Source organism: Saimiri boliviensis, chromosome 9 (assembly GCF_048565385.1).
Source record: "Saimiri boliviensis isolate mSaiBol1 chromosome 9, mSaiBol1.pri, whole genome shotgun sequence".
NCBI classification, from domain to species: Eukaryota; Metazoa; Chordata; class Mammalia; order Primates; family Cebidae; genus Saimiri; species Saimiri boliviensis.
The window spans coordinates 73,057,789-73,083,960 of record NC_133457.1 but is presented as its reverse complement, the minus strand read 5'-3'; the positions used below and the strand labels follow the sequence as shown (position 1 = coordinate 73,083,960).

The window sequence follows — 26,172 nt, the reverse complement described above, 5'->3', positions numbered from 1 at the left end:
CACGCACATCCCAGGGATCTTAGACACACTGCTTTCTGCAGGATCTCATCTGCAAGCCAACGACCTGAGAGCCCCGTACTTGGCACCATTATCTTCCTGTTCTTGGCAAGCCTTTCCCTGGCGGGGCCTCCCTCTGTGGGAGGTTTGTACTGCAGCAGTTACAATGGCTCGAGCATCAGCAACTGCCGCTGCCTCCCAGGGAGGGCCTGCGCCAGCCAGACACTACCCCGCGTCCCTGGGCCTCCCAGGATGACTCCTTTACTAATCTCCTCTCCTGTCCTGTCCTGCCGGTTCTCTCTTGCAGAGCGACTACTCGAGCGACACGGAGAGTGAGGACAACTTCCTCATGATGCCCCCGCGGGACCACCTGGGCCTCAGCGTCTTCTCCATGCTCTGCTGCTTCTGGCCTCTGGGCATCGCCGCCTTCTACTTGTCCCACGAGGTAAGGCCGCCTCCGTCTGTCGCACATGGTGCTCGGTGCTCAGGTGTTGACACGGTAATCCTGGCCGAGGAGGAGAGCCGACACGCCCGACAGCGGCTACTACGGTGGGGTCGGCACTTGCCCAGCTGGAGGATAGGCTGGGAGAAGTCAGGGTGCCTTGAGGGCCAGGTGGAGCCATTCGGGCTGCCTCACCCCAGACATGGCCCTGTCCTCACAGAGGCGGCTTGCCTTCAGAAGAGGCTTCGGGACCGAAGCGGTGTCTGCTGGGTAGAAGGCACGTGGCCTTCGGGAGGCTGGCCTTCATTTAGGTGCTGGGGTTGTGTGCGTGGACTGACCCCGGTGCCAGGAAACACCGTGCCCAGTGGGCTACGTTGAACTTAATGAGAAAGAAGAAAAGAAAGGTTCTGATTTTCTTGCTAAAGGCTCATTCCTTTAAAATAGATTCCAGTTTCAAAGCAGCCCTCATGTGTCTGCCCCAGGTGAACGCCCTGCTTGTGGAAATGGCACATCTCAGCGTGGCATCTGCTGTTCCTCCCCAGCACGGAGCGTCTCAAGGTTTTGCTTCCCAGCCCTTTTCACTACAAAGCATCCTGTTTGTTGCCCCTTTTGCAGCTTACATTTTGAAAATATTGGAAAGATTTTTCTCTACCAAATGCAGAGCGTTCATTCAGAAGTCAGCTGTATTCACATTTTTATTAATCAGAGAAAGACATTTCTGCTTGCCAATGACAGAGTGAGCTGATGGCATCACCATGGCCTGCTGCTCCCTGCCCAACCAAGACAGGGAGAAAGGGCACTTCTTTGCTGGCCCAGGGTGGGGTGTGGCACTGGGCACCATGGGGTGCACCTCAGGGAGGGCTGAAGGTGCCTAGAAGGCGCAGAAGGTCTCGTTCCAGCTTCTTGGGTTCTGGGAGCGGGGCTGTATGCAACTGGGCCTGGCAGGTCCTTTGTCTGAACAGGTTCCCTGGCTCAGCCCAGTAGTTGCTTCTTGATGGTTTCTGTATTGGTCGGGTTTGCTGCATGGGTGAGAGGAGAACCTGCCCCTGCCCTTATAGAGTTTCTGTTTTCCCCTGCACATCTTGAGTGGTGACTGGCCCCTCTTCCTGACATACAGGGAGGAGCAGGGGAGAAGGCTGGGTGTCCTGTGATCCTCATGAGGGCAAGTGCTTCTTGACACGGTATGAGAAGTCGGGAGTCCTTTGCAGGCAGGGGTGGAGCTGGAGGGGCATGGTCTGGAAATCTTGACCTGCTGGGGCTGGGCTGAGCAGTTGTTCCAGACCCGGCTTTGACATTGAGGGCCTGTCTGAGCTTTTCTTGTGACTTTGTCCCACAAATGCCACAGACCTCTTTCTTCAGCAGCACAAGCATGGGGTGGGAAGCCTGACTCCTGGGTCTGGTGGCTATGGAGTGGAGGCAGGCATGGGTGAACCCCAGCTCCAGAGTGAGGTCCCGGACTGGGACACACAGGAGCTGGAGAAATGGATGCGAGTGGCACAGGCCCACAGTGGGCAGAGTCTGCTGTGCCATGTAAACCGCACCGTGATGCTGCCAACAGACAAGAGAAGTCCTGCAAAGGAAAGAGAGATCCGGCCCTGGAGCTGGACAGGTGACATCAAAGGTGTCCCCAAAGCCTCCCTGGTACACCCTCGCCCTGTGTCATCTCCATGTGAGGAAAGATAGGGACACACCCACCTTCATGGGGCCCAGCAGGTGAGACACCCATATAAAAGTGCCACAGAGTGCTGGGTGGATGGGAGCCCTGGACAAATGGCAAGGGGCCTCAGGCAGAGGCCACCTATGCGGCCGAAGGAGAGACCAGTCCTTTGTGGCGTCTGTGGTCTCTGCTGCGCCGTGTGTTCGGGTTGAAGCCCCAGTCTCTGGTCCAGGGTAAGCTGTGGACAGTGTCTCTATCCAAAAGATCATCATTATAATAAAAAGCAAGGCTACAACTGCAGAGACTGTGTCTAAAGTCTCTTTCCCAGAAAGTGATTATATTCTGAACACAGTAAGAGCCTCTCAGGCTTGGGTCTGAGGACTTGTGGTTGATAACGTTAGACGGCGAAGAGGATTTGATTACTTGTCTAGCTGCAAATGGGAAATGCAGAGGCTTCTGATCACATTTTTCGGAGGTGAAATGCAAACGTTTTGGGGGGCGTCGGTGCTGCCTTCACTGTGGGTGTAGAGGGGAGCTCTCCGGGCCGCTGCCTGCAGCCCAGCCGTGCTTTTCACTGTGCTTTGAGAATGGAGTTCCCTGCGGTGAAAACACGACAGAGCAGAGGTGCTGACACTTTTATGCAGATACCTGTGCAGGTGAGTCCCCTTTGCAGGGCCTGTATCTGCATCCGTCTCCGATCACGACTCCCTTCCCAGGCGGCTCCCCTCTGTCTGTGGCGGAGGCTGCGGGCGCTTCTGCAGATCCAGGAAACAGGCAGCCCCAAACAGGATGCCTCAGCCGGCTGCAAGGCTGCCGAGCACTGTTTACAGCCCACACTGCAGACATGTGTCTCCAGCAGGCCAGCGCGGGGGAGCCGGCAGCTGCCAAGGGGAGACGGCGTGGCACAGAATAGAACAGATGCGATCTGAGGATCCTTGCACTAAATTAAATCAGTGCTTTCCTAGGCGAGGCCAGCTGGGAGTGCATAGCCCAGGACTGGAGAGGGGGAGCCCAGAGCCTTCTCTGCCATGGCGGCCAGCATCTCCTGCCACCTTATTGGGTCAAGGGGACAATGCACCTGGGTGGAGAGCGTGTTGGTGGAGCCGGGGCTCTCCCCCTCCTCAGTGCCCATCACAAGGAAATCTCTGGCATCTCAGTGTGACTTTGGGTTTTTTTTTTTCCTTTTATCTCAGATCCTATCACAGTGTACTCGCTGACAGTTAGGCTGTGTCTGCTCATTGTCAAAATAACTGTTCATTGAAGTCAAAGGAACATGCCAGGCCATTTCAAAAAAACAAAACAACAACCTAGGGTGGTGTGATTGAATCGGGCAGTGGAGGAAAGCAGGGATGCCATCTCTGGAATCATACACCTCAGATACGTTGTTCTGTCCTGTTGCAGCCTGATCGCATTTAGCCGGCAGCTCTCCCGTGCCTCAGTTTCCTGACCCATGCAATGATGTTAAAATGATTTCCACGGCATGCGGTTGGCTGAGGGTTAGAGATGTGAAGGCCAGTGAAAGTCCCCAGGAGACATCTGCAGGGCGGCTGCTGCTGGTCATGCCCTGCTGGAAACCTGACTTCTCCAGGCACTGGAGGTCCAGGGCCCAAGGGACACCTGGAAAGACACCAATACACCTTTCCCAGCAGATGCTGCCAATTCTAAAAAGGTGTTCATGAAGTAGTAATCAGCGTTAGTGAGGTGGTTATCGGCTGACCACCTAATGTGTGCCGGGTTCAGCACTGGAGCCACGCGCCCTTGCTTCCAGGATGTGACACTTGCTAGAAATGCACACTGTCTGGTCTGCCGCAGACCTGCTCAGTCAGAGCAGGTCTTGCTCTGGGGCAAGGCTCAGGCACCTGCATTTTGAGGAGGCCTCCAGCTCCTCGTGGATTCTGCTGTGGTCTCCTGGGAGGGGTTGTGGTTCATGGTGACCTGCCCTGCAGTCACGGCTGGGAATCTCATGAGCAGTGGGGAGCTGCGGGATGTCTTTTGGAAGATGACCCCTGGGCTTTGGTTGTGGTATGAAAGGAAGAGGGAAGGGAGGAATGCCCTTGGTTCTAACGCTGCTGAGGTGTGAGCAGTGCTGTCATCCACACGTGATCTCATGGAACTCCGTGACATGGGTGCTGAAATCAGTGTTCAGTGAGGTTGAGTGATGTGCCTAAAGCCAACATTGGTGAGCAGTGGGCCCGAACTAGCAGGATGGGCTGGCCCGGAGGCACTCACCTTCTCTGGGGCAGGCATCTGGCTTATCCCTGAGCTGTGGGGTGGGGGTGGGTGGCAGTTGAGGGCAGCATGCTGTCTACAACTTCGCTTTGCCCAACAGTGCTCCATCCAGCACCCCTGGCAAGCACGCTTGGCAAATCAGCTCATACAGAGGAGGGTGTGGGTGTGTGGGATTATGGTGGCGGGGCTCCATCTAGGAACTGACATTTCTGAATGATGCTGAGGATAGATGTGAATCCCATAATTGGCTGAGTGGCTGCTGTCAGCTAGTTAATGCACACACTTTATCTTATTTAATCTTCATAGTGAGTCCGGAAGGTGGAAAATTATTGTCTTCATTTTATAGATGAACAAAACTGAAGTTTCAAGAGATTTAATAACTAACAGAAATCACAGAGGTAACAGTATGGGTACATGAGGGAAATATTAATATTCTAACCCTTAAAGCCACATGGTCTACAATATAGCTTTGACTTTTATCTGTTTGCAAACAAAAATAGAACCACAGTCCTTGCTTCTAAATCCCCAGTCCCCCGACCCTGCTTGGAGAGGCTGGCAGGGGAGGAAGGAAAGCCCGTTTGAGCGTGGTGTGGCATTGGTCCTGATGGCACTTCACTCCATCCCATATGATGGGGGCGGCTGGCGACTGAAGCCAGAGCCCCTCCCCAAGCGGGCACTGGATCTGGACCCGTGCCGGGCAGGCCTGAGGATTCGTGTGGTGATTCTACTGGCACACATCTTTGCATCCAAGCATTTATTATGTCTTGATCTAATTTCATTTCATAAAATGTTTCTTTACCAACTGCAACATTTTAACAATAATTAAATGATAAAAGGGTATTAGGAACCAGATTATGAATTTTATGAATAGTACCAGCAAAGGGAATTGGGCAAATTAGGGGAAAAAGCAAATCTTTTTATGGTACCAGAAATCTAGAATCAAGAGTGCAACCTAGCTAATAGCAAAGCCCCTTGGAATTCATGCGTTTACCCACTGCTTAGTGAATGCCTCCCACGTGCTCAGTAAGTGCCAGGCTCACAGCAGTGAGCAGGGCACACCAGATCCCGCTCTTCAGAGCTGACACGGGGGTCGCCAGCCTCTCTTCCTGGCAACGTCAGCTTTACGTTTCTCCTTTTTACTCACTGGCTATTAGCAGCGGGTGGACATGGGAGTGTGGAGCTGGGAGAAACATTTTAAACAGGTTGGCGGTGGCGGGGTTCCCAGAGTGGATGGTGTCTCCTGATGAAGCTGCAGGAGGAGCCCTTGGGGAGGAGCCTCTGGGCGGAGAGGCCAGCAGTGCCAAGGCCCTGGGGGGCACACCAGGGCGGGTGGGGATGGCAGGCGGGGCAGGGGCCATGGGTGTGGACTTGGGGAATGGGGAGAGGGGTGACTAACAAGGCAAGGCCAACGGGGGCAGACCCCGGGGCCCTGTAGGCTGTGACTGAGAGGGGCTTCCACTTTGGCATAAGAAGTCTCGGAGGCTTGAGTGGAGGAGAAGCCCTGTGGCCACATGCTCCCCGCAGCCTTCAGAGGGCGGGGCGGCGGTCACCGGGAGAGCCCTGGTGACCCGTGCTGCAGGCTTGGTTGGGAATTTCAAAAGCAGTGGGGAGCTGCGGGGTGTCTTTTGGATGAATGACCCCTGGGTTTGGTGGCGGTGTGAAAGGAAGAGGGAAAGGAGGATGCCCTGGACCAGGGGTTTCCTGCAGTGCAGTGGGCAGCATCTGCCGCGGGGCTTCTCGCGTCCCGGAGCGTCTGCATGGAGGGGCCGAGCCATGCGGGCTCCAGGAGACGTCCGACCTGAGGGCGGGAGTGTGAGGCCTGAGCTAGGCGTCAAGTGGGAGCATTGACCACTGATGAGCAGCTCCAGGCATGCAGCAGGGCACAGCCCGGAGGAACAGACTCCGGAGCGAGAGGAAGGGAACAATCCAGCATCGCGGAGCTGCGCTGCTGGGACTCGGATCAGCAGGCAGGGCAGAGGTGCCGGAGGGACTTGTGGTGCTGGGGACACTCTCTTTCCTGAGCTGGGGATGCTCTCTTTTCTGAGCTGGGGACACTCTCTTTCCTGAGATGGGTGCTGGCTGTATACTTGTGGAAAGTCATTGAGCTTTATTTACATTTTATGTGTCTGTGCGTACACTTCTCTGTAAGAATACTATACTTCAATTAAAACATTTAGAAAATGCACAGATTTGGGAGGCCTAGGGAGAAGAACTGCTTGAGGCCAAGGGGTTCGAAGCCAGCCTGTGCAACATATCAAGACACCATCTATACAAAAAATTTAAAATTAGCTGAGCATGGTGGCTCGTGCCTGTGGTTCCCGCTATGCTTGAGGCTGAGGCAGGAAGATCACGTGAGCCCAGGAGTTCAAGGCTGCTGTGATCTATGATCCCACCACTGCACTCAAGCCTGAGTGACAGAATGGGACCTTGTTTGTAAATACACATATGGATATGCGAAGAGAGTGGTTGGACATAGTACATCTAGTTATCTTTGTTGAAGAGTTCTGCTGCAAACAGATAGTGAGAAATGGGGTGCTATTTAATGAGGTGATGTCAAGAGTGTTCTTTTGTTTCTTGTTTTTATTTTTAAGTGGAAGAAATGATAGCATACTTGTACATGATGAAAATGACCTAGGCCAGGCGCGGTGGCTCACACCTATAATCCCAGCACTTTGGGAGGCTGAGGCGGGTGGATCACAAGGTCAAGAGATCAAGACCATCCTGGTCAACAGGGTGAAACCCCGTCTCAACTAAAAATACAAAAATTAGCTGGGCATGGTGGTACGTGCCTGTAGTCCCAGCTACTCAGGAGGCTGAGGCAGGAGAACTGATTGAACCCAGGAGGTAGAGGTTGCGGTGAGCCAAGATCATGCCATTGCACTCCAGTCTGGGTAACAACAGCAAAACTCCATCTCAAAAAAAACAAAAATAAAATGACCCAAAAGAGAGAAAAATAGATGCTGTGAAATACAGTGGGAAGGAGAACGGGAAGACAGGGGAGCAATAAAAAGTCACGCTGTGCATCAAACATTTTGCACATACTTGATGTCACACACTTCTTGGGGCAGATGCAGATGAGGCAATAGACTGAGAGAGTCATGTAACTGTTCCCAGGTCACGTTTCCAAGGGTAGAGCCAGGATTCCATGCCCCACCATCTTTGCCACTTCTGAGTCAGTGGTCAGTGATTATTGCACTCAGTGACAGATCCCACCAAATACTGCCCAAGTGTTAGAGGAAATCATAGTCTTGCTTTAGACGTTACAAATACCCACACAGGGAAGAGGTACAGAAGTCTGATATCCTTGTCTCTTGCTTTCAGTGACATAGGAGCCCAGGGATATGTCTAGCCTTCTCCATCTGACTCCATTAAAACTGGATCATATTCAATTATGGGAGAGAACCAAGCAATCTTGAGTAATGATACGCACCAAAGGTACTTATTATTTCTCCTGAATCTGATGCTCTCCAGCAGAGTAGAAATATAAGTCAAGTACAGGCTGTTCCTTCTCCTCTGAATAAGAGGCTCTGAAAATTCTGCAAAGGTGGATGCAACAATTATGGGATTTGGGTGTGAAAACCTGTCACTCAGATAAGCCTTGAAGGACACACAAGGGACATCATCATTGTTCTAACAGGAATTAAGTGTTTCCTTTCTCAATCTTACTCTGGATATTAATTCTAATTTTTCATGGCTGGTGTGTAGGATTCCATGTTTTATGTCCATTTCCCAGAAAGAGCCTAAGCCTTCCTGTAACCACTGTCAAGACATTGCTCAGAAGGCGTGGAGACACGGGTTCCTCCCAGAGATTCAGACAATGCCAGTGGTTGGCATTTGCTTTCTTAGTTGTGTTCCTGAGCTGTCAGGCTGTGGGTGAACTAATCAACAGGGCCATCATAATCAAACTTGGATGATTTGCCCCACTTTCCAGGCTTTTTAAATTAATTATTTAATCTTTGAGACAGGGTATCGCTCTGCTGCCCAGGCTGGAGTGCGGTGGCGCACTGTATTCTTAACCTCCTCACCTCAAGCTATCCTCACACCTCAGCCTCTCAAGTACCTAGGGATACAGGTGCCTGCCACCACACCAGGCTAATCTTTTAAATATTTTGTAGAGATGGGGGTCTCTCTTTGTTGTCCAGGCTGGTCTCAAACTCCTGGGCTCAAATGATTCTCCTGCCTCAGCCTCACAAAGTGCTTGGATTACAGGTCGGAGTAACCACGCTATGACCCCCAGTTTTTTAAGTATGGAACAAACAAGCTGAATTGCTCATGGAAAAGTAGAGGTCAGTAAGATCATCTGAAAGTAGGCAAAAGGAAATCAGGAAATCATTGAGGACTTCAGCTCATTGTTCACAGCTCTGGCCCTCTGCTGCTAGAAAAACTCGGTTTGTCTTCCTTTTAAGTTAAAGGGTACATGTGCAGGGTTTTTGTATAGGTCAGTTGCATGTCATGGGGGTTTGGTGTAGAGATTATTTCATCACTCAGGTATTAAGCATAGTACCCAAGAGAGTTGGAGAGTTTTTTTTTCCTCTCCCTTCTCCCACCTTCTCCCTCAAGTAGACCCCATTGTCTGTTGTTCCTTTTCTTTGTGTTCCTGTGTTGTCAGTGTTGAGGGTCCACTTGTAGTTCAGAATATGCACTATTTGGTTTTCTGTTCCAATGTCAGTTCACTTAGGACTATGGCCTCCAGCTCCATCCATGTTTCTGCAAAGGACACGGTCTCCTTTTTTCGTAGCTATGTAGTATTCCATGGTATATGTGAATCACTCTTTATCCAGTGATAGGCATTTAGTTGCTTCCATGTCTCCGCTATTGGGAATAGTGCCGCGACACACATGTGCACACATCTGTCTTCACGGTAGAATAATTTACATTCCTTTGGGCATATACCCAGTAATGGGATTGCTGAGTCAAATGGTAACTCTCTTTTAAGTTTATTTGAGAAATCACCACACTGCTTTCCAAAATGGCTGAACTAATTGACATTCCCCACACAGCGTGAAAGCATTCCCTTTTCTCCACAACCTTGCTGGGATCTGTTACTTTTTGACATTTTAGTAATAGCCACTGTGACTGTGTGAAACAGTTTCTCACGGTAGTTTTGATTTGCATTTCTCTAATGATTAGTGATGTTGACATTTTTTCATATGGTCATTGGCTGTGTGTATGTCTTCTTTCGAAAAAAATTGGTTGTGTCCTTTGCCCACATTTCAATGGGATTGTTTGTTTTTTGTTTGTTAATTTGTTTTAAGTTCTTTATAGATTTGGATTTTAGACCTTTGTTGGATTAATAGTTTGCAGATATTATCTCCCATTCTGTAGGTTGTTTGTTTACTCTGTTGATCGTTCCTTTTGCTGTGCAGAAACTCTTTAGTTTAATTGGTACAGTTTATCAATTTTTGGCTTTGTTCCTATTGCTTTTGATGTCTTCACTATGAAATCTTTGCCAAGGCTTATGTCCAGAATGGTATTTCCTAGATTACCTTCCAGGGCTTTTGTAATTGTAGGTTTCACATTTAAGTCTTTAATCCGTCTTGAATCCATTTGTGTATACAGAGTGAGGAAGGGATACAGCTTCAACTTTCTGCATATGGCTAGCCAGTTATCCTATCACTATTTATTGAATAGGGAGTTCTTCCTCCATTGCTTGTTTTTGTCGACTTTGTCGAAAATCAGGTATATGGCTTTATTTCTGGACTCTCAATTCTGTTTTATTGGTCTGTATGTCTGTTTTTGTACGGACCATGCCATTTTGGTTATCGTAGCCTTCTAGGATGGTTTGAAGTCAGGTAACATGATGCCTCCAGATTTATTCTTTCCACTTAGGATTGTCTTAGCTGTTGGAGCTCTTTTTTGGTTCCACAGGAGTTTTAAAATAGTTTTTTTTTTTCCAATTCTGTGAAGAATGTTATTGGTAATTTGGTAGGAATCGCACTAGATCTGTAAGTATTTTAGGCAGTATGTCATTTTAACAATATCAATTCTTCCTAACCATGAGCAAGAAATATTTTTTTTTGTTTGGTTGTGTCATCTCTGATTTCTTTGAGCAGCGTTTTATAATTCTCATCTTAGACATCTTTCATCTCCCTGTTAGCTGTATTCCTAAGTATTTTATTCTATTTGTGGCTACTGTGAATGGAATCGCTTTCTTGACTTGACTCTCATCTCAGGTGTTGGTGTGTAGGAATGCTGCTGATTTTTGCACATTGATTTCGTATCTCCAAACTTTGCTGAAGTTGTTTATCAGATTCAGGAGCTTTTGAGTAGAGACTGTGGGGTTTGCTAGGTATAGAATCATATCATCTGCCAACAGAGATAATTTAACTCTCTTTCTATTTGGATGCCTTTTATTTCTTTCTCTTGCCTGATTGTTCTGGCTAGGACTCCTAGTCCTTTGTTGAACAGAAGTGGTGAGAATGGACATCCCCATGTTATTCCAGTTATCAAGGGGAATGCTTCCAACTTTTGCCCATTCCGTATGGTATTGGCTTTGGTTTGTGATAAATGGATCTTATTATTTTGGATATGCTTCTTCAACACTTAGTTCACTCATGATTTTTTTTTTTTTTTTTTTTTTTTTTGAGACAGAGTGTCGCTCTTGTTACCCAGGCTGGAGTGCAATGGCACGATCTCGGCTCACCGCAACCTCTGCCTCCTGGGTTCAGGCAATTCTCCTGCCTCAGCCTCCTGAGTAGCTGGGACTACAGGCACACGCCACCATGCCCAGCTAATTTTTTGTATTTTTAGTAGAGACGGGGTTTCACCACGTTGACCAGGATGGTCTCAATCTCTCGACCTCGTGATCCACCCGCCTCGGCCTCCCAAAGTGCTGGGATTACAGGCTTGAGCCACCGCGCCCAGCCATGATTTTTAACATGAAAGGATGCTGAATCAAAAGCCTTTTCTGCATCTATTGAGATATCATGTGGTTTTTGTTTTTACTTCTGAATTACATTTATTGGTTTGCCAGTGTTGAACCAACCTTGCATCCCAGGGATAAAACCTACTCAATTATGGCAGATTAGCTTTTTGATGTGCTGCTGGTTTTTCCTGAGAATTTTTACATCTATGTTTATTAAGTATATTGACCTGAAGTTTTCTTTTTCTGTTAAGTCTCTACCAGGTTTTGGTGTCAGGATGATGCTGGTCTCATAGATGTGTTAGGGAGGAGTCCCTCATCCTCAACTTTTTTGAAATAGTTTCAGTAGGAATGGTACCAGCTCTTCTTTATACATTTGGTGGAATTTGGCAGTGAAGCCATATGGTCCTGGGCTTTTTCTGGTAGGCTTTCTATTTCTGATTCAATTTTGGAACTCATTATTGGCCTTTTCAGGGATTCAGTTTCTGCCTAGTTCAATTTTGGGATATTGTGTGTTTCCAGGAATGTATCCATTCTTCTAGCTATTCTAGATGGTGTGTATAAAAGTGTTCATGGTATGTTCATGGTAGTCTCTGAGGACTTTTTGTTTGTTTGTTTATGATTGTGTTTATTTGGACTTTCTCTCTTTTCTTCATTAGTCTAACTAGTGGTCTATCAAGCTTATGTATTCTTTCAAAGGAAAAACTCCTGGATTTTCTTATCTTTTACATGGTTTTTCACTTCTCAGTTTTCTTCAGTTCAGCTCTGATTTTGATTACTTCTTGTCTTCTGCTGGCTTTGGGGTTGGTTTGCTCTTGTTTCTCTAGTTCTTCTAGGTGTAATGTTAAGTTGTTAACTTAAGATCTTTCGAACTTTTTGATGTGGGCATTTAGTACCATAAGCTTTCCTCTTAACATTGCTCTACCAGTCTCCCAGAGATTCTTATATGTTGTATCTTTGTTCTCATTAGTTTCAAAGAATTCCTTGATTTCTGCCTTAATTTTATTGCTTACCCAAAAGTCATTCAGGAGCAGGTTGTTTAATTTCCATATAAGTGTATGGTTTTGAGTGATTTTCTTTGTATTGATTTTTTAAAAAGATCTCAGATTTTTAATGTGTATTTATGTGTTTATTTTGCCAATAACTCCTTTGAGAGAGAATTAAATGTGAAGTCTGTAAGTCTTTTTTTGTTTGTTTGCTTTTTTGTTTTTTTGGTTTTTTGGTTTTTTGGTTTTTTTGAGATGAAGTCTCACTCTGTTACCCAGGATGGAGTGTAGTGGCGTGATCTCTGCTCACTGTAACCTCCGTTTCCCAGGTTCAAGCAATTCTGCTGCCTCAGCCTCCTGAGTAGCTGGGACTACAGGTGCCTGCCATGCCTGGCTAATTTTTGTATTTTTAGTAGAGATGGGGTTTCACCATGTTTGCCAGGCTAGCCTCAAACTCCTGACCTCAGGCGATCCACCTGCCTCAGGCTCCCAAACTGCTGGAATTACAGGCATGAGCCACTGGGCACGACCTTCAAATCTTTTCTTATCCTCCTCGCCGTGGTGTTTTACCAACAGTTGTTTCTCATCCTCACCCCACTGGGAGCCCTTCCCCTGCACTCAGAATTCTTCAGCAGTCAGTGCCGGGACATATAAACTCTGCATCTTCAGTCTCCCCCAGTCCCTTTCAGATTGATTCAGGGACCATCAACTCTATGTCTGCCACATTCACATGTTTAGTCTCAGTGGATACAATGGATGTCACTGGTCACAAAGCGTTCTCCTTGCTCAGGCATTTGGGGCCTGTGCAGATGGTAAAGGGGGGCACACGCCTTGCCACTGGGACACAAAGAACCTGAGAGCTGAGGAGCGGGGAATGCAGTGCCCTGGGTGTGTTAAAGGCCATCCGACTCTGTCCTTTACTGGGAGTCCATGAACAGATTTCTCTCTGAATTCCCGCCTCCTTCCTTCCCCTCGTGTCCCTTTCCATGGTCCTCTTCCAGAACGCATTTGGAAGAACAGTCTCAGCAGCGATCCCCCGGAGACGGATAATGGATGTCCATTGTGCATTTGTGCACATAAAAGTGCAGTTTGGGAGGCAAGAAATAGGGAATGCAGAAGAGATTCTGGCTTATTTTATGGAAATGGCTGTGTGTACTTTCCCTGGTTCCTACTCTAATATTTCAGCACACAGTTTGTTTACCCATTGTCTGCCTTATCCCATCTTGTGTCTCTTTATGAAAGATCTAAAGTTATTAAAGAGTATAGCATTTCTTCTACTTTTTTCCTTGTTCTGGAAGGGAAGCTAAGGCTGGGAGTGGGCAGCCCTGGTTGAGTCTGTGCTGGATCAGGGCTGGAATTGTGGCCATTGTGTTTCCTGGAGGCTCTGAGATCCCTAGCATGACAGCTGTGTGACGCACTCAGTGGGGTCAGCCTTGGACAGAAAGATCTGAGTCCATCAACTTGACTGGGCTCCCTAGAACACAGAACCTGCAGCAGGGCTGGAGTCCTGAGGTCTTATTTGGAAGTGCAATTCCAGGCCGATGAATACAAGGGAAATGGAAAGGAGGTGTGGAAGGAGGGAAGGAGGGAGGGCAACACAGGATAGTGCCTTCCCATGCTGGCCTCCACTTCCTGGCAGGTCTCTGGGTAGGCTTTACTGAGACAGCAGAGGGCAAGTGGGGAGAGAAATAGTGTAGCTCCCAGTGTCAAAGTCTGCCCCACAGGGATGAACTTCCCTGTGCTAACAAGTCCCAGACCCTGCTTCCTCCAGAGCTGCTGTGGAAGCCAGAATCTGGAAGCCAGGGCTAGAATTTGTCCAGCTGGTGATCGTGGGAACAGCCAGAGACCCCAGGCAGTGGACTGACGTGGCCTGCATAAAGTTGGTCATGGGAAAGTCCGGGGCAGAGCAAGCAGTCTGTGAGCTTGAGAAATAGCAAGGCTGAGGCACACTGAGACACGGGAGAGGAGTCTGATATTTCTCCCTCTGGCAGCAAAAGCGCCGACTGACAGTCACCTTGGCATGCAAGAATCAGAACAGCACCTTAGCCCCTCCATAGCTTGGGCACCCTCCTCAGAAAGCATAGAAGACTGCCTTTCCTCCTAGGACTTGAAGGGATCAGAACTGCAGCATACAGGTGCATTCTGGTCCAGATCACCTCACATCAAATGACAATTTGGGTTGTGCAATAAGCTGACATCAATCCTTTGTTCAGAGTGCAACCTGTGTTAGCCAAATTGGAACCCAGGTTAAAGAGCGTAATTCTCACCAGGACAGCCCTGTTTTGAGCGCAGCAGGGGCCTGCTTGGGTGTCAGCAGCAAGACTTCCCCGCCGCAGCTCCAGTTCTCTGCTGAGCCAAGAACTGTGCTGCTGCAGACGGGCACTGTGCATGGTGTGGAGTGGGGAGCTTGCCACTTGCACTCACGAAACAAGAGTGGCAGCAAGGGCAAAGTGCCTTAGACGTACAATTGCACCTGATTCCCACAGCAGCCCCATGAGTACTAGTATTATTACCATTTTACAGATGATAAGCTTTACAAATTGGAATCCAGATCTGTACAAATCAGGGTCTGTGCTGTTTTAAAATCCTTCATATATACCCAGAGCCACTGTTTCAGGGCAAGTTTACAGTGAGTTTTATTTCATCTTGAGTAGAGTCCTGAAATAGGCAAATTCTACTGTACCCAGCAAGTGAGGAGGTCAGATGCCAGCAAGCTTGTCTGAGGTATTCAGGATCACACAGCAGGTTGGCTGCATGCCAGGACTGGGGCCCACAGGGCAGGGGTGAAGCTGTGAGGAAATCACAAGCACCTCTAGGTCCTCACGATCGGCTCCTACAGATTCTAGTCCAAGCTCATTCATGACCTCATTTGCTTTTCAGTTTAACACTGCTTGGTTTTGGCTTATGACTATTCTCATGGAAACATTTTTTATTTTATCAGTTATTCTCCATTTATTCTCCCAACAAAGGGTCAGTTTTGTGATTTCAAAATTTACGGTACATAGACCTTTATTTTTTTTTATCATATACAAAAATCAACTCACAGTGAATTTAAGACTTAATGATAAGACTGAAAACTATGAAACTACTAAAAGAAAACCTAAGGAAGTCTCTCCTAGATATTGGTCTAGGCGAAGAATTAATGGCTAGGACCTCAAAAGCATAGGCAACCAAAACAAAAATAGACAAATGGGACTCAATTAAACAAAAAAGCTTCGGCACAGCAAAAGAAATGATCGACAGAGTGAAGAAACAACAGTCAGATGGAAGAAAATAGTTGCAAGCTACACATCTCACAAGGGATTAATATCCAGAATATACAAGAAATTCAAACAACTCAACAGGAGAAAAAAAAACCCTAATCCCATTAAAAAATGGGCAGAGGATTTGTATAGATTTCTCAAAAGAAAACAAACTGCTAACAGATGTATGAAAAATGCTGAACACCACTAATCAGAGAAATGCAAATCAAAATCACAATGAGATATCATCATCTTACCCCAGTCAGAATGGCTATTATTAAAAAGACAAAATAACAGATGTTGCTAAGTATGCAGAAAAATGGGAACTCTTTTTTTTTTTTTTTTTTTTTTTTTTTTTTTGAGACAGAGTTTCACTCTTGTTACCCAGGCTGGAGTGCAATGGTGCGATCTTGGCTCACCGCAACTTCCGCCTCCTGGGTTCAGGCAATTTTCCTGCCTCAGCCTCCTGAGTAGCTGGGATTTCAGGCACGTGCCACCATGCCCAGCTAATTTTTTGTATTTTTAGTCGAGACGGGGTTTCACCATGTTGACCTGGATGGTCTCGATCTCTTGATTTCATGATCCACCCGCCTCAGACTCTCAAAGTGCTGGGATTACAGGTTTGAGCCACCGTGCCTGGCTTTTTTTTTTTTTTTTTTTTTTTTTTTTTGAGACAGAGTCTGGCTCTGTCACCCAGGCTGGAGTGCAGTGGTGTTATCTTGGCTCACTGCAACTTCTGACTCCTGGTTCAAACGATTCTCCTGCCTCAGCCTCCTGAGTAGCTGGGATTACAGGCACGTGCCACCACGCCTGGCTAATTTTGGTATTTTTAGTAGAGGCAGGATTTCACCATGTTGATCAGGCTGGTCTCAGACTCCTGATCTCGTGATCCGCCCGCCTCAGCCTCCCAACGTACTGGACTACAGGCATGAGCCACTGCACCCAGCCAGGAATGGGAACTCTTATACACTGTCGGTGAGAATGCAAACTAGTACAACCACTACAGAAAGCAGTATGGAGATTTTTCAAAAAATTAAAAATAGAATACCTTTGATCCAGCAGTCCCACTACTGGGTATCTACCTAAAGAAAAAGAAATAATTATATCAAATAAATACCTACACTGTCATAGATATTGAAGCATTGTTCATAATGGCAAAAATACAGAATCAACCTAAGTACCCATCGGTGGACAAATGGATAAAGAAATGTGGTATAGATACACAATGGAATACAATTTGGCCATAACAAAGAATGAAACAATGCCATTTTCAGCAACATGGTTGGAACTGGAGATGATTATCTTAAGTGAAATAAGCCAGGCACAAAAAGACATGTATACTGCCTGCTCTCACTTAGAAACATGAGAGATAAAAAGTATAATCACATGGAGGTAGACAGTGGAAAGATAGACAACAGAGATTGGGAAGGGTGAGTAGGTGGGGGAGGATAAAGAGAAGTGGGTTACAGGGTACAAATGTACAGTTAGGTAGAAGGAATACATTCAGTGGTTGATAACAGAGTACAGTGACTATAGTTAGTCAAAACTCTACTACATTCAGAAGATGGACACCTTAAATACCCTGACTTGATCACTACACATTAGATACAGCTAACACAATTTCACAGGTATCTCATAAATCTGTACACATTTTTTAAAAGTCATACTACAGTATACAGTCATTTGTTGGAAGAATCAAGTGATTTATACGTCTTCATCATAAATGAAACTCTCCACATATGAAATATATTATTATACATTTTTGAAAGTTAGAAAAGAAGAAAAGAGACTGGAAGAAAGTCATCCCATCTGTAGGCAATGGGTGGTTTTCTCTTCCTTCCTGCATGCATCTTCGCGTTTCTTTGTTTTTTTGTTTGCTTGTTTGAACACAGTTAATGTGAAGGGGATTGTCGAACATTTCCTAGTTTGAAAATAATAGTCAGAATCGTACACAAACATAACTGTATAGCTTAACAAATTACTTTAGAGCAAGTGGCCAAGTCACTGTCACCCATTTCAGGAATGTCCCTGGGGACCCCCAGGTAGGAGAACTAGCGCCTTCCTGCCATCCTTCCCCCTTATAGCACTCTTTTCTTCCCACCTAGTGACCACAGGAATGACCACCCCAAGGCACACTTTTCTTGCACATTTTTATTATTTTGCTGCCTAAGTTTGCATCCCTCAACCTTCATGTCTTTTCCTTCCTTCCTTCCTTCTTTTTTTTTTTTTTTTTTTTTTTTTTTTTGAGGTGGAATTTCACTCTTGTCGCCCAGGCCAGAATGCAATGGCACAATCTCAGCTCACTGCAATCTCCGCCTCTCAGGTTCAAACAGTTCTCCAGTCTCTGCCTCCCCAGTAGCTGGGATTACAGGCACCCACCACCACGCCCAGCTGATTTTTGCATTCTCAGTAGAGACAGGGTTTCACAATGGTGGCCAGGCTGGTCTCGAACACCTGACCTCAAGTGATCCACCACCTCAGCCTCCCAAAGTGCTGGGATTGCAGGTATCAGCCACGACGCCCAGCCCATGTCTTTATCTTCTTACAGCACTTGCGAAAGCCACATTGCATCTTAATGGCACTCTTATCTTGTCTCTGATCTCTATGGAAAAATTTCCAACATTTCACTGTTAAGTAGCTCTTTAAATGACTCATTTTTACATCATGAATGAATGTTGGATTTACCAAAAGCTTTTTATGCAAATTAAAAAATATATATGAATATTTTCCTTTAATCTACTAATAGAAACTGCATTGACTGATTTGAGATGTTAAACCAACCATGCATTCCTAGAATAAACTCTAATTGATCATAATTTGTACATGTTGCTGAATCTTTGTGCTTCTGTTTTGTTTAAAATTTTTCTGTTTCTGTTCATGAGAGAGATCGATGTGTATTAGCCTTTGTGGTAATTTCTTCACTAAGTGTTGCTATCAGTGTTACTCGAATTGTGAAGAGTTCCCTTTTTCTGTTCTCTGAACATTTATTTAAAACTGAAATTATCTAGTTTTCAAATCTTTCATAGCAGTCACTGGTGGAGCTTTTTAAGCCTGGACTTCTCATCATAGGACAATTTTAAATTAGTTATTTCCTTTCTTTAATATTAATAACTCTGATTAGGTTTGCTGTTGTTTCTCATATCAGTTATGGCAAGTTATATTTTTATAGGATTTTTGTCAGTTTCACCAAAATTATCAATTTTAATAATATTTTTTAAAGTATTAATTTGGGCCTTTAAGAACTAAAGATCATCTTTTTTGGGGATAGATGGATGGATGGATGGATGGATAGACAGAAAAAAATACTTCAAAATGACAATGTTATTGTTTTACATTATTGATATTTAACTGTATAAACCCCTATATTTCACTACTTTGCTCCTCATTTCTTTATAAGTTTTTTATCTTCTAGTCTGAATGATACCCTTCTACCTAAAGAACAACCTTTAGAATTTTCTTTAGAATGGCTCTTCTTGTTATAAACACTCTGTTTTATGTTACTGGAAATGTCTTTTCATCACATTTATTCTTGCAGATATGTTCATTAGGTATAGAATTCTGGTCCACAGTTTCTTCTGTAGTTATGTCTCAACTTCTGCAAAACCCATTCACTGAGTTATAATATTGTGGGTTTTTTTTTTATTTTCCAGTTCTAGAATTTTCATGTGTCTTCTTTTTCAGATCGCCTCCAATCCTTCTTTTATGTTTCAATCACCTGCCAGCACTTTCAAGCTTTGTTTTGTTTCCTGAAACATAAATAAGAGAGGGATTTCATAGTCCATGCCCTGTCATTATGATACCTGGGATCCCTGTGAGTCTGGTTGTGTGTTGTTTCTCCTTCTTCTCACTCATGGTATATTTTCTTGGATATTACTGATTTTATGCTGGTCATTGTTTTTGACAAAGTAATCATAGTACTATTTTGAAGATTAGGATGATGCCACCTTTTTTTCAGATAGACTATTTCTTCGCTTTTTTCCAGGACATAGGGCACAAGCAATTCAAGACCATCGTAGTCCACACTCAAGCTGTGGGGTGATGCAGAACTGAGCTGTAGCCCATGAGGGGCTGGTGTACTTCCATTTCACCTTTGCTCCCATGGCTTAGCTCTTTGGTGCTCCATCCTATGGCTGGTTTACAGGATGTCCCTCTTTGCTGGACTCTGAACCCCAACTTGGATTCCCACTGTCTCACAAAGTAACCCAAACTCACCCTCTCAGACACCTCTTACGGTCAGCAAACATCCCTAGGGCATATGTGTATGGCTGGTCTGCCCTTCTGATTTACTGTCCTCTCCCTGGCCTTGGCCCTCATCTTCTTATCTCTTTAATGCTTTGTAAAATATTTTCTTTAATGTTTCTTTAAGATTTTTTAGCTGTATGCTGTGGAAGGGTTACCAGTCTGTCATTACTAGAAGCAGAAATCTACATTTCTGCTTAATTGTTTATACAGAGAATATATTATTTTTTTAATAACAGAAATATTTTAAATTACAAAATTGGAAACTTGGTTGAAGATGATCTGTCACTTGAATTCCCATTTCTTCTGGTGTTAGCTGAAATACGAACAGCCCTTTGCACTGCGTGAGTAACCAGTACAGTGCTACCAATGCTAATGAGGAACGTAAGAACATGGCGAGACGCACATACAGCTCACTCCAAAGCAAATGAAGAAACAGTCTTTATTTAAATGCTGTGAAGAGCCACTGAGCATTAAGTGAGCATCTACAATCCACCACACTGTAGATGCTCACTTAAATGCTGATTGTGTTTGTATCTGATGCACAGATCTGCATACCCATGTTCTGCTTGGTCATTTCATCAAGATGAACCATGTGGTTTACAAATGCAGCATTACCAAAGAGTATCCAGAGTTGGGAGGGATTGTTCGTGGCTAAGATCAAAACTCTGGGCACATGCCTTCTGCAGGACTGTAGACAGGTGTCCCTAAGCCATGGGGACTTCTGGGGGCAGCATATTCTCAGTCCTCCAAGCTCTGCCTCTGGGCAGGGAGGTGCCCATAGGTGAGAGCTGTTCACAAGAGATGTTGATTCCCTGGTCTTTTTGGCTTGTTCCTGCATGGTAGATGGAAACAGTAATGACCGAGGTGCCCTGAGTGGGACACTGCCTCAGGGAGGAAGTAAATCATAGGACTGTGGCTGTTTGTAGCAGAAGGGAGACACGAACACAGGCCTGGGATGGCAGCAGAGGCCCAGAAGCCCTGAGTGCAAAGCAGGGTCTGTCCACCGACAGGGCGTTCTCAGCAAGGGAGGCTTGCATTGAGAGTGGAGTAGACCACTGGGAGAAGTTGTCACAAAGCAGCATATAAAAAAGTGTGTTCTGAAATCAACTCATCCTTAGCCCAGAAGAGTTTTCTTCACGAGGAAACGAGCAGAGACATTCGTCGGGCACTGTGGGGTCACAGTGGATATCTGCTCCTGCAGACAGATAGGGAGAAGAATATATGGAAGAAGGCCAGGGGAGTTCATCCCCTTTCCCTCCATTGCCCCCAACCAGGAGCACAGCTGCAGTCAACCTTTGCCTGACACAGTAATGGAACTGGGACTTTCCCAGACATCTGAAACAAAATGCCATGTGTTCTCAAAAGCTGTCACCTGTCCATCTTTCTAGTCATTTATCTTATTAAAACAAACAACATTTTCATGTTTTCTCTAAACCCTGTCACAAAGGCGGCCTTCTTTTGAAAGTTTTATTCTTTTTTTTCTAAGTGGTGTGCTTAGAACATGTGCATTGTGTGGAACTGGAGCCCCACGGATTCCACACACTCGATGGTGTGGGTGCCAGAGGCATTTGAACCAGAGTGGCTCCATCTTGCATAGGGGCTGGGTAAGACAAGGCTGAGACCTGCTGGGCTGCATTGCCAGGAGGTTAGGCATTCTGAGTCACAGGATAAGACAGGAGGTCGACACAAGCTCCAGCGCATAAAGAAAGACCTTGCTGATAAACGGATGAGTAAAGAAGGCAGCCAAAATGTACCAAAACCAAGACAGCGACGAAAGTGATCTCTGGTCTTCGTCACTGCTCTTTATACGTTAACTGCAATGCACTGCCGTGTAAAAAGATACTCCCACCGGTGCCATGACAGTTTGCAATGCCATCGCAATGTCAGGAGGTTACCCTATATGGTCCAAAAAGGAGAGAGACCCTCAGTTCTAAGAATTGCTCACCTCTTTCTTTGAAAAATCCACCCTTTGATTAGTATATAATCAAGAAACAAGCACAAAAAGAGCCAACCAGCTGCCCTGGAGGCCGCTCTGCCTACGGAGCAGCCATTCTTTTATTCCTTTACTTTCTCGATAAACTTGCTTTCACTTTACTCTATGGACCCTCCTCGAATTTCTTTCTTACCTGAGGTCCAAGAACCCTCTCTTGGGGTCTGGATTGGGACTCCTTTCCAGTAGTGGGATTCTGTGCACCCCGCCAGATCCCACTTTTGTCCTTAAGTTCATTATTTTTGAACATCCCCAGATTTAGAGTAAATTGAATCCCATCTAATAATTGCATCTGTTAGGCTCTGGTAGATTCAGAATCAGCACAAAACCCAACTTGTCACTTGAGAGTCACAGTGCATCCGAGTTCATGGCAGGTAGTTGGGGGGCATCTGGGTAAGGACATGAAAGCTGTGCTGGGGTCAGCGGGAAAGTCCTGGCAATGGGCACCCCAACCAAGCAGCAGTAATGGAACTGTGCAGAAAGAAAATGCCACCCAGTGACAGATGGGTGGGAAGGGTTTGCAGCGGGCCCACCTCTGCCTCCCTGGGTGAGTGACACATAAACTAAGGTTGCAGTGAGGGCTACAAGAGCCCAGCCAGACACAAGCATAACATCGGCTTTGCAGGCAAATGCATTGAAACACATTGCTAGAGGGATGGCTCCGTTATTACCACGTGGGTTTATTTTAACTGGTATCAGGGAAATGTGCAAGGGCAGTTAAATAGTCAAGCGGTCCTCCTTCTCTCTCTCCCTCCCCCAATCTGTATCTCTGTCTCCATATGCATATTTAATATGCCGATTGTAGCTTCTGAGAGCTGTTTTGCAACTTCTGGATTTAAACAATTCCATATAAATATTAATGATCTGGTGTAGCCAAGACAAATCAGGTTTCTTATCTATTTTTTTTTCCTCTGGAATCCATGCTGCAATAAGTTACTGATTTTCACTTGTTTTGATGTATAAATGAACAAATACATCATGTCTGCTTTGCCTTTTGAGCGGATTAGATAGATTTTTTTTTCCCCACTGATAAGTGATGCGTTGGCTCAGTAATTAGCATCTCGATTTTGTGATTATTTGTCTGTAGCAGAGAAGATGTGCATGTTGATTGTCCAAGGGCAGAGTCTGTGCAAAGCCCGTGACGTGCAGGATCCAGGGTTGACATCGCAATGCGTTACACTGTAAACTGTGCACTTCTCCTCTGCACCTAGGGCTCATCTCCAATTACATTTCCCACATGTGTCATTTTTCTTTCAATGAAGTCCCTGAAGCTTTAGAATATAGCATGCCTCCAATAGCAAAGCTGTTCACATGCTTCCTTTGCATCTCTGTTAAGATTGAGGCCTTCCTTGCAAGTGCTACAGCACCATGGTTTTGTGTGGTGTCCCTTGGCTTCTGGTCACTATCTGTGGCCCTCTCTGTGACTGCAAGGCCAGGCTGGCCAAAGGCTGGGTGGCACACTCCTCTATCAGTGTTGTGCTGCTTGATCACAGAGACTCTGGAGCATTGTTACAAGTGTCTACAGCACAGCCAGGCGGGCAGCTGGTGCTGGCCTCAGGTGGCCTCAAGCCGAGTCTCGAAGCTCCACCTATGCCAGGGGATGTGACTATGAAGCTGTGGTTAGTGGGATGTCCCTGCCTCCTGAACGGCTGATGGTCAGGGAACTGATCCCTCTTGCCATGAGCGACAACGCATGGACACTTGTCTCTGGGAAACTTTATTTCGCTGAATTCTATTAGATATCTAGCAGATAATTTCCCCAGATTTCACTTTGTCCCCAAATCGTAAGTTCTGTTGACCTCATGCTAAATCAAAAGCACGAATTGCATCTTAAGGTAAAAGATTAGGTTATTGTAGTGTTGAATATTATATTATTGAAAAGGTTTTTCTAAAAAGAGAACAAATTTGAATTAGAGATGTCCACCTGGATGCTACTGTGAACAGATGTAGGAAATTACTGTAGCCTAGTTAACCCTTACTGTCAGGGTTTTCCAGACGTAGAGATCCGGAGTTTAGACTCACGCAGCACACACGCCCCGCCCCTGGGGTTATGTCAGGGAGTGCACAGGACCAGTTGGGGCCAGAGGCTGCTACCCAAGAGGACTGGAGTCAGCAGACTGGAGTCCACCTCGCCCTGACTCCTGTATTCATCAGAATGATTACCCCTGGAGGCTGACTTGGAAAATGGACACTGATGAGCAGGAGAGGAAGCAGGGTTTGGAGGATGATTCTAGGGTCTTCATTTTGAAGCTGCCTTGGGCAGTTGAGGCCAGTGCTGTCAATAGGGCAGTTGAGGCCAGTGCTGTCAATAGGGAGTTTGAAATACAGAGTTTGTAAGAGCCATGTGTTCTATGACCAGACCTCTTTCTTTCCACTCATTCGGGCTTCGTTTGCCATTGATGACCTGGTGAAAGTTCTTTTTGAAAACTCCACCTTAGCCGGGCGCCGTGGCTCATACCTGTAATCCCAGCCCTTTGGGAGGCTGAGGCGGGTCACTTTGGATCACCTGAGGTCATGAGTTTGAGACCAGCCTGGTCAACATGGCAAAACCCCGTCTCTACTAAAAATACAAAACTTAGCCGGGCGTGGCAGCATGTGCCTGTAATCCCAGCTACTGGTGAGGACCGAGGCAGGAGAATCGCTTGAACCCTAGAGGCGGAGGTTGCAGTGAGCAGAGACTCCATCTCAAGAAAGAAAAGAAAACTCTACCTCATCCGGGCTGATGAGAGCCCCAGTTGAGCTCCACAGTGGCACCATGGTTGTGGCCAAAGGGCCGTCCTCAACGCCTGACTCACCCAGGCTACTGGGGTGGAGCTTGGAGCTAGGAAGAGCCTCGGCCGATGGCGGATGTTCACTCCTCCTGCTGCCTGGCTGAGACTTTTCCTCAGAGTGAGACAGTCACCATGGGCCACATTCACAGTGAAGACGGCCCCCGGCTCCACCTCTCCTTGCTTCAAGGGCTGAAATGCACAGGCTGCTGTGGGGACAGGGAACTCTCTTGCTGGCACACTGGAATTTGAGTTGGCCACAGTTGGAGAAGCATCTGTTAATTACTTTATTCCCTTTTTGTAGAATTGTTCAGTGTATTCCATTTGGCAAAAACCTAATGATCTTTTAATACTCCCAATATTTACAATGAGTAAGTCAAGGGCAGTTATGTGCATCTCAGATACCCAAAGGTAAGGTCAGTGCCTTAACATAATGTCCTGCAATTTGCTGCAAGTGTATTTAAAATACAGGTTTATACAGAAATCTATTTTAAACACTTTTCCAGGATGAGATCCTCTTATGAAACAAGATGTCAGAGCACTTTCAAAACATCTTGGGCAGCTAAACCCTCCAGACTCCAATGCTGAATTGTAGCATTTCCTTCCAGTTGTATATGAAAGATATTTTAATTATAAACATATGATCTATCAATGCTTTCTAGAGTATAAACCCACAACAAATAATGCAAATATTGTTTTAAATTTTGACAATACCTTCTAAATACATATAGATAGATAGATAGATAGATAGATAGATAGATAGATAGATACAGAGTCTCGCTCTATCACCCAGGCTGGAGTGCAGTGGGGTGGGATCTCAGCTCACTCTACCTCCTGGGTTCAAGTGATTTCTCCTGCTTCAGCCTCCCGAGTAGCTGGAACTACATGTGCTGCCACCATGCCTAACTAATTTTTGTATTTTTGGTAGAGACAGGATTTCGCCATGTTGGCCAGACTGGTCTCAAACTCCTGACCTCAGGTGATCCGCCCACCTCAGCCTCCCAAAGTGCTGGGATTACAGGTGTTAAGTCACCACACTCTGCCAATAAAATCTTAAATCCATCACCCACCAACTGACCCACTCCAAGTGACAGTACTGCAGGACCCCTGTGTCCATACTGTACACAGGAAAATGAAACACATGCACATGGCAAGATACTTGGGAAGAATACACAGGGTATTACATACGCTGATCTCATGGATGAGACAATAAAAGATGGCTGAACCACCTTTCCTGTTGGTAAGGAAAAGCTTTCAGCCACAAATAAAGGTATGAGTACCTCTCAGAATGCCTGACGGCCATGAGGAAGAATGGGGCTGAGAAGTGGTGCAGGTGGAGAGAATCGTGTGAATGATATTGACAACATAAGCTCAGTTCTCTTGACCAACCCCTGCATCCTAGAATTAAAGCTAAGATTAGATGATGTTCAGAAAAACGGCATGCAGTACTGCTTTGTGTGGAGGACAGTAATTTTGTGTGTCTGGACTCACACATATGTTGGTGCAAGCCAAATTTATAGATTCAAGAAGGGGGTGACAAATGAGTCATTGGTTGATCAGCACATTGTAGATTCTCATGGGAATCCAGGTCGATTTTAGGTACGTCTCAGGGTCATGGGCATTTTAAAGGTGCTCATCACATTACCATCTGCACCTCTGCTGTAAAAAAATGGCATAGCAAGAGGACAGGACCCATGCGTCACAACTCTGGAGGTGGCTGTCCTCTGCAGTGTCCCCCTTTTCTTGCCACTTTACTT

The 26,172-nt window shown here is 46.0% G+C and overlaps 1 protein-coding gene across 5 annotated transcripts in view; it reads left to right on the top strand.

Annotated features, from left to right (window-relative positions):
- The window catches only part of SYNDIG1 (synapse differentiation inducing 1), a 193,189-nt gene that overhangs the window by 114,073 nt on the left and 52,944 nt on the right, over window positions 1-26,172 (top strand). For all 5 annotated transcript variants that reach the window (XM_039479798.2, XM_039479799.2, XM_003942919.4 and 2 more), the window contains exon 3: window positions 305-442. In XM_039479798.2, the coding sequence (XP_039335732.1) occupies window positions 305-442 (138 nt within the window). The remainder of the gene's footprint in view (window positions 1-304; window positions 443-26,172) is intronic.